Raw genomic sequence first — 15,152 nt, 5'->3', positions numbered from 1 at the left:
ACGTCATCGATGACCGGAGTTTTTATTCAATATCTTGCAAAAACACAATTCAAAGGCCATTCTCTCATTTGCAATCGGGATGTTGAATGGGGGAAAGCCTCCCAAATGTCTCTCTGTGCTGGTTGACAGCAGGGAAACTTTATTTTCCACACAGAGGCGGAGGTACTCTAAAAGGCCAGAGGGCACAGGAGAGGAGGGGAGGAAGTGGTTTGATTGACACTCATTGAGTGCTAATGGCTTGGATTGGAGTTCTATTTCACTTAAATATGTGTAGTGTGTAACTTCTAGACTTTCAGGTTCACTCAGTATACTGTCAAATATAACTTGTTTGCATGGTGTCCAAAGCTTAGTATTTATACAGATTTAAGAGAAGGAAAGTCATATGTATGTGTGTTTTTTCTTGTGTTAGTTTTTTTTTTTTTTGTCTGTTTGTTTTTGTGTGTGATTTTTCTTCTTCTGATTTTTAAACTTTAAAAGTGTCTCAGTTAAAAGAGGTGCTCTGTAGTTCAGAATTAAGACAAAAAGAGTTATGTTACTGAGTGGATGTGTAAGGCTAGAATTGAATATTGATGTATATTTGCACAGTGAAGAACAATTTCGATGTGAAGATTTTAAAAGTCTGTTTAAAACATATATATTTGGCCATCAGTCAGAAGTGACACTCAGCATTAGTATTTTGAGAAGGGGCATATGACATATATATGGATTCATGCCAGGTTTGGAATGTTTTATTCAATATTTGAATGCAGTGTTGATGTGATGGGTGATTTGAACTGGTCTGTTGGGGGAAATCTTAATGTTTGTTTTATATAGTTGGTATTTTATGAATAGAGTAATTTTTCCTCTAACGGAGATAAAGTCCTGAACTTATTTAGGTTGTTTGCAGTTTTCATTTCAGTTGTTATTAAGGGGTTATTGTGTGTGTTTATGAAGCCAAAAATGAAAGGTCTAGAGCTCGCATCACATGGATACAAGAATAATATTCCTATTGGAGTTCACCAATGCCACTTAAAAATGATATTCTGTTATGTTTCAGTGTATATGCTCAATGACTGAAATAAGTTCTACAGTTTTATTAGATGGATTTGGCATTTAGGTGGCATCACTGTGATTTGCTTCAAATATAATCATGAAATCAGTATTTTCGTGAATGCCTATATCTGGCTTTTTAAAAAAGTGAAGATGTCTAAAAGCGTTAGAATTTCAACAAAATGAAGGCCTATGCAGCGTGTGTAACTCAACCAAGTAATCATTTTTTCACAGTGAAGTTGAACATTTCAGTGTTTCATGAAATAGATTTCCATGCAAAAACTTTCTGATCACAGAGGCAATGTCTCAAATCTCACATCCTGTTTGTAGAATGTAGTCCTGTTTAGGATGCATGACCACACCACATGTGTATCTGTCACGTCTGATAATCAACTTGTAATGCATTGACCCTCGTCACATGTCATGTCATCCTCCTTGTAGTCAGACACTCACACAACCGTGCACCGTTGCAATGTCTACAGCCATAGAAAAGCTCTCAGTCTCCAAAGTGACCTACAGCAGGAGTATTCACTATCAGTAATATCACGTTTCCCCACAAATGTCAGCCTCATGTCTCAGCTCGTTGAAAACTTACACATCATTCACACTCCTTGAAATGTGAAAAGCCTTGTAACAACATGTTTTAATATAAACCATCATAATAAAGGAAAATGATGATGGACTTAGCTTTGTTGTGCTGTCATTTATTTCTCTTTTTTTTAATCAGAAATAATGATTGGGTGCCTTCAAGATTTTCTTCTTTCCCAGACACAAATAGCCTAGGCTACAGCATATAAACATACTCAAAGGAAGTAGGGTGTTTGTGTTTTAAAGTTGTGTTTTAATCCTACTGTTTTGCTGTTGTTTTTGTTGTTGTTGGGTTTTTTTGAGGGGGATGCTTTTATTTCAGACGAGACAGTCTATTTAGGCCTACTGGAAGCAGACAGTATTATTTAGGCATATCTGTCACCTAAGGTCATTTTTTTCATAAATTAACTACATATTTGCAATTAGTGAAATGCATGCACTAATGCTATGTAGTATTGTGGTTTATTGTTTGTTGTTGGTGGTTACAAAGTTGAACGTGAGTAAATGCACGCCACACCCACCAACACACAACATACAGAGCCGTATATACAATCCATACCGCCCCTTGTGGAGACAAACGTAAATTCAAAGCAGCATCATTTGATTGATTCGAGACACAGACCCCAACATGGGCACCGTTATGCCTTTCTCAGATGCATATAGAAATATCGCGAAATGGAGTGGGTAGGCAAGGATGTCCGAATGGAAAGCGTAAAAAGACGAGATACGTTCGTTTGATTATTATTTGGCGAATGTAACGTCATGCCACGGGATTTTTACCGACTGTTCCCGTGAAGCGGTTGACATACAGTTGCACGGGTGTTTGTTGCTGGGGAGGATACATTTGTTGCTAACAGTAGCACTAGCACTACGCTAGGAATCTTGCCTTCGTGCTCCTTGAGTTTGGATAATCATCGAGTCCTCATGTGCTGCTTATGTTTTTATTCATCTTTCTTGATTTTTGATTCACTTGGAATCACCAAAGTGTGGGTTGTGGATTTTACACGTCACTGAAGGTAATGGTAACCTTTTGTATTTGACTGTGCTGTGCTTGACTTGTAGAACGACATTCACCAGTGATGGTTCGTTACAACCGTATACAATGTTGCCTCGGTATTTCTATTGAACAATGTTATTTTGTAGTCACTCAAGTTGCTTCATTGTGAAAATGTTCTTGTTACAATGTTGGCACGAGCACTCATTGCTGTTATTCCAAGATGTGTCTTGACTGTATGTCATACCTGGGGACACTACCCAACGTTATTATACGTGATTAGCTTAATGGCAATAGATGGTTATTGGCATCAAATGAATTCTTAAATGGATTTGAAGAACAAAAATGTGCTAGATAACCAGGAATATCCTTGGTGTGCTTACAATAACACGAAGGGCCGCTGTGGATGAATTCGCCATCCAGCCGTTAGCTTAGCTAACGTCATCGCATAAACAGAAGGGTCTGTGGAATCTAGCAACGTTGGATAGCGGCGGGATACCGAACGTAACTGCTGCTAGTTATCCTTGGTATGAAATTGGTTTGAAATTGCACTGCGTTGGCATGCAGGTTATGACAATATTTCAACTGAATAATCTGGTAGTTGCTCTTTGGAGTGCCGGTGGATGATGTAACACTATTCAAACGCCGATTAAGTATTGCTTATTTTATTGCCAGTCGCTAGCCAGGTGCTCTGCGCTAACTTACAAGGGTAATGGATGAATGATTTCAAAGGCCAATCCACAGACCTGTATAACCGTGTGCCAATCACTGTTGGCTAACTTGCATAGCTGCTTCCCGTTAGCCGTTAGCAGTCTGAAGGTAGTACTACAAGCACTCCATTCAGCTACAGAAGTCATAGAGCTACACTGAAACAAACCCTGGTTGGTTGAGATTGCTGCGAAAGATTACTTTGCCTGCTGCTGCACTGGTACTATGTCAGTTGCCGTTAGATATCCAAATTAGCTCGCCTCGTATTCTGGCACTGTTTTGTCCACGGACAAGCTAACGTTTTGAATAAACGTCAGTTGCTGTGTTTGCATAGGACAGCTTGTCCTACCTAACCAGTTACTTTTAATTGGCTTAAGCAGTTACTCAACTTGTCGTGCATGGCTATGGCGTCGAGAGTGAACGGAGATGTGTACAATGTGATTTCGCCAACAATTTCCCTGAGCTAAAAACGCGGAGTCTTTGCAGGATGGATATGGATTTGGGTGCTGGCGGGGACAGCGCTAGAAGAAAAATGGATTTAACCGGAGAGGTGACGGAGGTGGTTCCTCTGGAAATGTACGACTCTGCCAGAGCGAAGATAGCTGCAAACCTGCGATGGCTATTCGCCAAAGCCTACGGCATAGGTAAGTCTACTATCATTTTCCTAACAGGCATTGACTGCAGACACATCTGTGCAACCATTTACCATCAATGCCTCTCCCCCGATGGTGTCTCTTGAAGCGTAAACGAGCAGTCGCAGCACCCAGTGTATCTTCGATTGTAGTGTCTCATTTTAACACACATGCCATTATGAATTATGTAAGACTTCCCAATAAGGGGGTTTCATTATTACAGAAAAGTATGCTATCAAAATAACATGCAGACAGACAAGCATGCTGTGACGCAATGCCAGAGGGGTGATGGGAGCATTTCAGGCCTTTGCTCATTGAGGGTTTGCTCCATGAGGATCAACAGCAATTGTTCCATGTGCTTGCCTAGCAGAATGAGATGCTGTCAGGAAACGATGGCTTCCAAACTCCACAGACTGACAGTCAGCAAGAATTGGACACTACCCATATGCAGCCCTGTGTCATAGACTGTGTCCTGCCCTATCCTGTTGTCAGAACAACAACAACCCAACAGGAAGTGGTATTGGCAGAAGTCAATGCAGAGTGCAGCCTTATGTTGTTGTGGGCCCGTGCATCCATGTGGAAGTTAATATGGAGATGGCCGTCCACATGTGCTATTGGCATTTCCTCCACGCCTATTGACGCTCATGGCTATTATGAAACCGTACTAGGCCATCTGGCTGGTCACATGGAACCAGTGCTTAGAACACAAAAGCACAGGTGTTGTGCAGGGCTGATGCTGCCAACATGTTCATACAGAGTGAAACACGTGAAAAAGTGAAATGTGTTGCCACTGCCAGTAGTCCTGTTTGACTAAGGATTGTGGTGTGTGTCGGAATGGGTTGGGCAAATCTAGGCCTATTGAGTGTGAATCGTGCTCTATGCAATGGCTCTTGTGTTTGAAAAAAGTCTGATTTCACGGATCTCCTTGGGTATTCATGCCAGATCTTTTTGTAACTGAATTTGTGGGACTCTTAGCCGTGGCTAATAGACTAAGAAATACCTACCCATGTAGTCTGACAGTCCTTGGGTGTAAGTGGCGCAGTGGGTCAGTTTTTGTTTTAACTTCTCTGTTGCTTTGGTGAATGGGCTAGTTTGACCTGGGTCTTTTCTCTTCTTTGATGTAGAGTACAGTAGAGTATTCAGAGCATGTATTCAGACATATCCAAAGGGGTTGATCACAGAAATCATTGAACATGCCTTTTCAAGTGGGAATGATTAGCAATGACTAAAGGCTGTGTTAGTGGTTGACTGTTTAACAAAACATCTGTCTTGCTTCACCTTTTGAGAAATAACAGAAGAGGGCAGATATGGGCTAGGCGTCATGTTCATTGTTTGGAAGAGGATCCTTTGATCTGTTCCATTATTCTGTTGTCACTGGTGTCATTATTCTTGACATTGGCGTGACACTTTCTCTGCCTATGCTGGAGTATCTGATTAGATGTGTAGCACATTAGTGGATCTGATGCACTCTGCCAAGAATGTGCTTGCATGCCACAAGGACCCAGCTTCGAGTCAGGCCTGGATCACTTTCTTCCCAAGTTCCTATCCAGTCTCCCCCCACACTTTCTTCACTGCCATGATCTTTACGGTCCTATCCCACGATAAAGGCTAAAATCCTATAAAATGGAATAAATAAAAGATGTACACAGCTCTCTCTCTCTCTTTCTCTTTCTCTCTCTTTCTCTCTCTCTTTCTCTTTCTCTTTCTCTCTCTCTCTCTCTCTCTCTCTCTCTCTCTCTCTCTCCCCCTCTGCCTCTCTCTCTCTGCCTCTGCCTCTGCATTGTCTGATTACATGTGTGTTGAGTGTCCAGGTGCTGGCTAGTGGTTTGACTGAATGAATGGTTAATTACAGGGGCCTTGTAGCACACCCCTCGTTGCTAATCCTCCTGCTACTCTAGGCTACAATTTTGGGCTTGCTCCCAAGAACATGGACTGGAAAAAGCACCTTGGACGAAGCTGATGCTCTCTTGGCTGAGAGATGGGATGTTGCATCATTGCACTGGGCCACTAAGGCCTTGAAAGGCATTGCATATTGAATTAGAAGGAGCGGCCTTGAACCTATGGATAATGGAGGATTTGATTCGAAGCACTTAAAGAACTTGGTGTAGTGGCTTGGTGTAGGTTAGTTCTTATGAGCAGTATGGTCATGGACAAGTAAAGAGCAGTTTGTGAGTTGACACGATCATCTGGATGTATGCTGTTGTGCAATGGTACTATGTCAGAAGTTTAATGTCAGTCTCAGAACAGTTAGGAGGGTTAAGCCTTTTTTTGTCACAGGAGGTTACCCACATGGTTTCTGCCTCCATGCTGCCTGGCTGAGGTAAAAAAAAAACAAAAACCCATCGATTGGGATTTAGCAGGAAGGCACGAAAGTTCAAGCTGAATTTCTCACTTGTCCGTGTGAGATGACAATGTGCAGATTGGTCCTGAAGTCTTGGCAAAAAAGGAAATCGGACCCTGTGGACTGTTTCTGAAATGCGCTTTTAAGACGTCTCTCTTTGCTTTGAGTTATATGAAAAAGGCCCACCACCCATTTCCTCATCATGGCCCACCAATAACAGATTTATATGAAGCTGACAGTTGCACAATAGTTCTGTCCCTGCTTTGAACTGAATGAATTGTACAGGGCCAAGGCTCAATCAAGTCAATATTGGAGCAAATCCAAAATGTGTATTGAGTTGTCTCTTGTCTTGTTTAATATTCACCTTGCTCAGCTGCACATCATTATGTTTGTAACGGGCAGACAGAGAAGTATGTACGAGATGAATCAGTAATAAGGGAGGTCATTCACCTGCTGGGTATGCTGTTAACTTCAAGCAAGTTCCGTAAATCAACTAATACTAGAGCCCTAGTCTATACATTTTCAGTATTTCCCATAGGATATTTGTTAGTGAATGTGGTTGGGGGGTTAGCCGGTATATAACAGACATGTTGCCATCCTGACTGGAAAGGCCATGTGGTGCAGCTTCATATGAAATCCTTGAGAAATGAATAGCCAGTATAATTTGTGTGAAGCAGCTTTGAAAATTACTTAGTTGCGATACAAAATCATTTTATCTTTTCAGGGGACCTAGTTAAGGTGTTTGTTGTCAAGGTGGTCGCCCTCACTAAAGGGCTGGGGGGGGAACCCTGCATTTAATTCACAGGTTGATAAACTTAGAGTTCCCACAGATATCTAGCGCAGCTGCACATCATTATGTTTGTAACGGGCAGACACAGAAGTACGAGATACTCATGAACGGCCATCCGGGTACTTTGCTCTTAAATTTGCGTTACGCCCTTTTCTGGGTGAAAACAAACCGAATGTCTCATTGACTTACATGCTACATTGGCTTGCCTAAATTAACACATTCCATGCTTTAGCCACGGCTGTTTGGCTATATTATTTGAACAGCCGGCAACACAACACAGAGACGTGCGGTCAGGGTAGGCAGGGTAGGCAGTGCCTACCCTGGGATAAATGTCTTAAAAATAAAAACTAACACGTGTTTTAAAAAATATTCTTCAGAGTTCACATACACAACAATAACATTGATTCAGCATAAATTATGAGCTGTTTAAAGTACAGTATACGCAGGACAACGATCAAAAACCTAAGTAATCGCACGAAGCAAAGCGCTCAGGCTTGGGCAGGTTGCCGTGGCAACGCGCAGTCCCGGCTGGTAGCAGAGACAGGCTGCTGGTAGTGAAAGCAGAGCTTTCGAATGCCAGCCAGGCAGCCCGGTAAGGCTCGCTTTTCCTCTGCCTAGCCTGCCTTCAATGCTGTCAATGTAAAAGTTTGCGCATGCGTATTAAGTTGTCACATAGCTTGTCAATGGGACTAAAAGCAGAGCCTTTGGTCTCTGGCGGGAGTATGTGAGCCAATCACAGCGCCCAAAATGAAAAATTGTTACAATTCAGGTAGTAGCCAATTTCTGCCCTACAGGCAGCTATGATAGCAACAACTAGCAAGGCAAGGCTTGTTCAAATCTCTAGCCGTATCGGAAAGAAAACATGGCAGTCTTTGGCTTTTTGTCTTTATTATTTTAAAAAATGCCGAGAAGTAGCAGAAAGACGGTTCAAGTGACAGACAGCTGAGCCGTTTGCAATCGCTGCATTGTGGAAATATTCAACATCAGATGGGTAGCAGCTTCAAGTAGTTTGAATACACTGGGACAAAATGTCTTCATCATGTCAACCACCCCGGGCTTTTAATGGAACTAGCGTGCATGAAAAACACAGCCTACTTGTGATTCTGCTTTAAGGTAAGATTCATCTAATTATTATGCTGTGGGTAGCCTTTTAACATGAACATGCTCAAGTTTGTCGTGGTGCCTTTTGTTGTCACTTGTTTGTCAGGGTGTTGACATTGAAGATTGGTTGTGCGGTGGTGGACATGAATAGACCGTGTGTGTGTGTTATTATGGACGCGAGATTGTTTTTTGAGCTACGACATGACTCCATTTCCCTAATTTATTATGATGATGACTACGCGATGCGTGAGTTGTGTGGAGCCTGTTAGCAAGTGCAGCTGCGTTCTTTTGAAGTGCGCGGTACGCGAGATCAACGTGGAACAGGACGATTGACTGGGGATGGTTTCTCGGAGTGTTTGAAACACCTTGCACAACCGTAGCTGAAGTGTTTGAGAATACTATCACGCACAAGAATGAGTCTCAGAAGTGGTTTCGTTGGTTTACTCGATAGGCTACTGTCTGAATGCAGGGGTCATGTTTGCAAGCAACCCGCCCCCTTGCCTACTTTCCTTCTTGTCTGTGAGTGTTTTGATTAGCAGCAGAAAACGCGGCAGTGAAGCAGGAGCTGTTACCTAGGTTGGTTTATTGCTAAATGTAAATCGTTTCCCCCTCACATGCTATGGTGTGATTCACAGTTGACTAGACATTTTATCTTCAAAAGTAGGCTACACTGTGCCACCCTCCATCCATGTGAAACACCCTGGCATTTGCAACAGAATAAACAGAAGAGCAACAAAATCAACTGCTAAAGCCAAAAGTTAAAGCTTTCCCCCCAAAATGTTGTGATGTTGTAGCTTTCTAAATTATTATTGTAAAATGTAGGCCTACAGGTCCTTAAAGGTGTACAAAGTATGGGTCCTGGAGCTAATTTGGCAATTTGGCAAAACAAATAAGTGTAGCTGGCCTTTTCAAGAAATTGAAATTATGTTTTCACTTATTGTTTCAGATTTAGGTCTACTGACAATGTCCAAATGTCTAAATAGTGTAGCCTATTTACTTATTTAGTTATTAGAGCTGTGGTGGTTAAGCACTGATGGCATCTTATAGCCTACTTTATATTTACAGTATTTAGAGAAACATACTAATTTGTTGCACATTAAAGACCATATCAGCATGTTTATGTGAATAGGCCTATTTGCCTATTCAAGCCATACCTTGTGGCATGGCCCCTCTCTCTCTCTCTCTCACACACACACACACACACACACACACACACACACACACACACACACACACACACACACACACACACACACACACACACACACACACACACACACACACGTTACATTTCAGATCTGCATGAAAGGGAACTATTTGTTCAAAGTTTTTAGTCTTTTGTAAAAGTTTTTAGCTGATAGTGACTCTCCAGATTTGATAAAATGCAGGAAATTGCATCTAAGAAATACATTTTTTTCTGGGGGAGGACCGGACCATTGACAGTAAATAGAATGGACGCCAAATCAACGCTATTTGCCATTCAACGCTTTGAAGCCAGATTTGGGAACATTCCAACTTACATTCCACCTTAGCAACGCCAAACGCAGGTGCTGATTGGACAACAACAAGACTTCTAACGGTCAATCAAACCATGTTCTGATGCTCATTGGTCAATTTAACTTTTAATATCTCTCTAAAACAAAACATCACCACAAAAAATCACCACCCTGGTAAGTTGGAGAGCAAGGGGACCTACTAGTTGAGCGAAAAATTATCCCCCTGGAGTGGCATTTAAGGGAGATACAGTGTTTTATGTCTCTCATAGGAATGAATGGGATTTGGCCATTTTTTGGTCTTTTTGGGTCCAACCTTGGCTCCAACTTGGCTTCAACAATGAAATAGAATTTTGGCCTCCATTCTATTTACTCTCAATGGACCGAACCCACCGTTAAAATATATATATATATATATATATATATATACACATATATATATATATATATATATATATATATATATATATATATATTCTATATTTACTGCCTACCCTACCATACCCTTCACTGCACGTCACTGACACAACACGTTTTCGGCATGTTGCGCGTGAACACCGCTAGTCCACAGTTTGGTATCTTTCGTTTATTAAACCCCAACATCACCAATTGACTTGCATGGGTTGTTTACCCCCACAAGTGGGCGTAACGCACATGGAAAACGTCACACCGTTCATGAGTATGAATCAGTAATAAGGGAGGTCATTCACCTGCTGGGTACACTGTTAACTATAAGCAAGTGCAGTAAATCAACTAATACTAGAGCCCTAGTCTATACATATTTCACTGTTATGGCATTGGCCACCGAAAGTTAAGTAGCCTCACCTTAGTTGACAGCCTGATATTTACTTAGAAAGCCGGTATACCTGTAGAGGTTGATACTGGTGACGATAGTGGCAGCCTATTTGACAATAATATTGTTGCCACTTGCCAGTTTATTCAGTGTTTTTCCATGTCTGACTCTGCGTACTAAACTGTATCCAATGTCAGCAGTGTACACCAAGTCAAGATGATTTACTGGAAGACTAAAGAATGCTATAGAAAGAACCAAAACGTCGGCAATTTGTAGGTATTCAACACTTCAACAGATATTCAAGTTCAACAAGTGTAAGGCCTACCACTGTTTACTATAGGGAGCCGAACCCTAGTGTCTGATCGATAGTCTGTTTCAAGAGATACACATAGTCAGCAAGTCATCATCATCTCATTGAACTGAAAAACATCTGAGGCCTCTTTCCCTCGTGACTTTCAGAACGTTTTATTGTCTTTTTGGGCCTTTCTTTTCTCCATATTATGACCAAGGTCAGAATCCAACTCCCCTCACTCCCCTCCCCATGGGAAATCGGGCATAACGAGCCCATTTATGGTCAGGGTGTCCATACTTAATTATAATTAAAATATGCTCAAAGGTTATGCTGATGCATGCTGGGGCGTAATGTGCAGTGGTGATGTAATGCTGGATAAATGCTGGTTGCAACTCATGCTGACAGTACTAGATGCCTGGGTGACGGAGCAATTTAATGCAGCTTGACCTGGCTATGGCATGCTTAAGATGGTGAAAGGGAAAATAGCCTGCTTTAATACCGGACCGCTGGTCATTGTAAAACTTTAAGATGGTAGCATTCTGGTGAGGAAAAGGACAGTTAAGCTATGACTCATCTTAGTTACCACATGGAGCTCCACTTCATTCGGCACAATGAGGATACATCAGCCTGTTTGGGGCTGTATGTGTTTCAGCTTACAAAAATGATTTGCTGAACATGCTCAATTTAGCTCACTTTTTTTTGGCAAAGCAGGATTTTAATCCGTTTAGGAAGAAAAGCAACTGTACAGTAGAAGTCCCTTTATTTTTTTCCCCCGTACCATCCATACCATGTGACTTCCATGAGGCTTTTCCAGGACACCCCGTTTTCCCACTGAACCTAGCAAGGAGCAGTCATGGTGCAGTCAAGAAAACAATATAAATTCAGTGACGAAAAATTAGACACGTAACATGTGTATCTTTTGGGTAAATGAATATCATGGTATTTTATATTAAACATGGATGATTAATATTCTTTGACTACATATTGTGCTTTTCAGTAAGCTATTGTGCTAGTTTTGTCCCTTTATTGGGCTATTATTGCCCTGCAATATTGGATTTGGAATGTGTGGTTATTAAGCAATTTAACGGTTAGGATATAAACATGTTGTTGTTCTAGTCTTTAACTGTGGTGCTTCACTTTACCCTGGGAATTTCTCAAGTGTAGGGATGCACCGATACCGATACTGGTATCGGTATCGGCACCCGATACCGCTCATTGTACTCACTTTCGTACTCGTCAAGCACTTCCCGATACCAGGAACGATACTGCTATTACACAAAACAATGCACAATCTTGTGGTGTTCTGTGGACTTGAAAGCAGCATGGAAAAAAGTGCCACCTCATACATTTACTAACATTTAAATCTACATGGAAATGGACAATAAAAATGGAATGGAAAAAAACAAGGCTATGCATATATTTTCATTGTATTTTGGTGGTAAAAGGTATCGGTATCGGTACTCGGTATCGGCAAGTACACACATTAATGTTCTCGTACTTGTATCGGTTTTCAAAAAAGTGGTATCGGTGCATCCCTACTCAAGTGTCAGTTTACACTTGACCACTTTTTAAAAATACAATAATGTTTTTATGGTCCTTTTTCATGAAGATATTCCGATCATTTCCATAGTTGGGCAACATCCTAAATTAATGTAAAATGTAGATATGTAGAATGGATATATAATTTTAGCTTGGCTAGGGGGGGCTCGTGTTAAAAATGTCTCGCATTACCCTGCTCTCCGCAATGTGTATTTTGAAAGTGCTTTGAATTCAACTTCATAGTTGTGATACTGTGCTATATAAATACCTGTTGTTGTTGTTGTTGTTGTTGTACTGTTGGATCCTTTGTAATGTGATATCAATAGAGGGAAAACATTTCTCATTACGTAGCAGAACTTCTCATTACACTGTTCTTTATTTGTTTGCAGTATTACTTTCAGCTTTGTCCTCACATTGCCCGAAAAGGGCATTACTGCTCTAAGTATCAAGCAATCCTCTTGGAACCGAGCCCTGGACCAGGCACCACAGGGAATATGATGACTCTGTGTGAGATTACATTATTGAAAAAGTTTAAACAGGAGATTGAAATTGTGCTCATGCGAGTAGGCACCTAGCCCAGAATTGGCCTTTTGTAAAAAAAATAAATAAAACAAATCTTGTCATATTATTTTAAAAAAGCATTCAGCTTTTAAGACATGCACTGTTACTGTTACTGATGGTGTTGTTTCTATTTCATGTCCATAGAATATGGACTGTGGTTTTAAAACTGCATCTTGTCCTCACAATTCCAGAACACATCATTTCCTTGAAAACGCAGATGCTGTAAAGGTTGCCCACCATGATCTTACAGTAATGTAGCCTGATTCCCAGTATGACCCAACCCTCTCTTTGTCCTCTAGTCTATGGTATCCTGTCCCCATGTCTGCTTTAGTCAGACTCTCACGGGTTGGGAAGACCGCTTGTATTGTTCCCTGGCTTTACCCCCAGTGTAAAAGACACATAGCTCAGCCTGTCATCGCAGGCTGCAAGGAGCCCGTCATGTGTGAGAGACCACCACTGACCTAATTTTAATCCACCAGTTGTGACTAAGTAATGAATATTTAATTTGAAAACCTCATGTCAGCGCTGTGCACTGCGTGGGGGCTCTCGAGTTGACAGTCTGAGCGTGCATGTCAGCTGTGCTACTTACAGTTGTAAGCGCAGCACAGTTTTTTGGGTCGATTGAAGATGTTTGAGGAAGGGATTGACGCCATCCTCTGACAGACTCCCCAGCCGGAGAGTTGTAAAAGAGTTCTACACTCCGATGTAATAGAATATGTTTCTCGGTGCCTGGCGTGACAGATGCACATCAGTTATCCAAGAAGTAAACCTGGTGATGTGGTTGTCTTCTCTCCCCCCACCCCCCTTCTTAACTTGACGTTGAAGGAGGACCAAAGTCCTGGATTCCCAAGACGTACTGTGGATAAGCTGCTGTGCTTTGAGGCAGGCAGTAATTGGTTATTGTTGAGGCCAAATCATCCAAGGCACTCTGCATTTTCTCAAGAGTTGCCCTGCTTTCCTCCAACCCTTTGTCTGACCTGTTGTCTATGCCCATTGTATGTAAAGGGCCCATTTGCCCTCGACAAAGGCACTTACAACGGATTGTCATCCACATCATGGATGCTGAAGACCGTTCTGACTTAGTAGTAGTAGTAGTAGACTAGTAACCGTGAATAAAGCTTGCATTTGAGCTAAGTTATGCATTATGCTTCATGTGTTGTGTGTATGTGTGTTTTAAACAAAGATTATTTTAGCAAAGCTTCACTCTGCAGGTTTGCGCTTTGAATGTCAGTAATAACAGCTCAAAGAAAGGAACTCTCAGAAAAGCCTCATGATGACCTAGCTTTCATAGCGAGCTTGGCTAAATCGGGCATATTGGCACCCCTCCTTCATCTACTCTGGAGAGTTGCTGTTTGCACTAATTTATAGGGGAAAACGGTCAAGGAAGCCATTTACCGTACACTAATAAATGACCACACCACGCCCAGAGTAGTGTGTCCAGCAAGCTGAATTACTGTTGTGTATCTACAGAAGAATGGCTCATTCCGTTTAGTTGTGTTGCATTTCTTTGAGAGGAGCATGAATATTAAATTAGTTTCTGTTGTTTTCCCTGGAAAAGGACTTCAGTGCCAATTCTAGACTGTGCTCAAGATGGGCATTTAAGACATTCAACAAACTGACATTTTGATTGTGGTGCTTGCAAAGCTGGCATGGGTAGAGCTACATTCTGAATAGGTGAAGTCCCAGGTAGTGATGGGAAGTGTTTGTGTTTGGACATGTTCTATTTCGCCGGTGCAGAATGCAGACACAATATCGTCTTGACTTGTAGCATTTTTCCATGAATCAGCCAAATGACATCCAGTGGAAAGATGGCTGTAGTCGAGTGTGTGTGTGTGTGTGTGTGTGTGTGTGTGTGTGTGTGTGTGTGTGTGTGTGTGTGTGTGTGTGTGTGTGTGTGTGTGTGTGTGTGTGTGTGTGTGTGTGTGTGTGTGTGTGTGTGTGTGTGTGTGTGTGTGTGTGTGTGTGTGTGTGTGTGTGTGTGCGCTAGCCAGCCAGCCAGCGAGCCCATCCCTTTGTGGAACCCAGCCCAGTCAGTCCCTTCCCCCCTTTACAGTGAAAATATCTCACCTTCCTGTTGGCAAGCTGACCGATCGAACTCGCACAGAGGAGGGCAGTGGATTCGTAGCCTACCTCAAGCCCAGTATGAACCTCACAACCAGTATCTACATGCCCCCGGTGATTGCCCTATGCTGTCAGCGTGCAGTGTTTTAGGGCTTTGACGGCTAGGTGTTTGTTTCCAGACTAGAGCTAGCCCTGGCTGCAGTGCGTACCGTAAGCTGATTTGCCAGAGC

General features: G+C 42.0%; 1 protein-coding gene across 3 annotated transcripts in view; it reads left to right on the top strand.

Annotated features, from left to right (window-relative positions):
• Positions 1-2,232: 2,232 nt before the first annotated feature.
• Positions 2,233-15,152, top strand: part of camsap1b (calmodulin regulated spectrin-associated protein 1b) — a 44,385-nt gene continuing 31,465 nt past the window's right edge. For 2 of the 3 annotated variants that reach the window (XM_063195032.1, XM_063195030.1), the window contains exons 1-2: positions 2,233-2,633; positions 3,806-3,963. In XM_063195032.1, coding sequence (XP_063051102.1) covers positions 3,807-3,963 — 157 coding nt within the window. In that variant the 5' untranslated portion in view covers positions 2,233-2,633; position 3,806. Of the gene's footprint in view, positions 2,634-3,161; positions 3,964-15,152 lie in introns of those variants that run through there. The other variant, XM_063195031.1, reaches the window with a different exon arrangement.

The sequence above is a fragment of the Engraulis encrasicolus genome, chromosome 3, assembly GCF_034702125.1.
Source record: "Engraulis encrasicolus isolate BLACKSEA-1 chromosome 3, IST_EnEncr_1.0, whole genome shotgun sequence".
Taxonomy (NCBI): domain Eukaryota; kingdom Metazoa; phylum Chordata; class Actinopteri; order Clupeiformes; family Engraulidae; genus Engraulis; species Engraulis encrasicolus.
The sequence above is the reverse complement of the archived record's forward strand: the minus strand, read 5'-3'. Positions and strand labels throughout refer to the sequence as shown.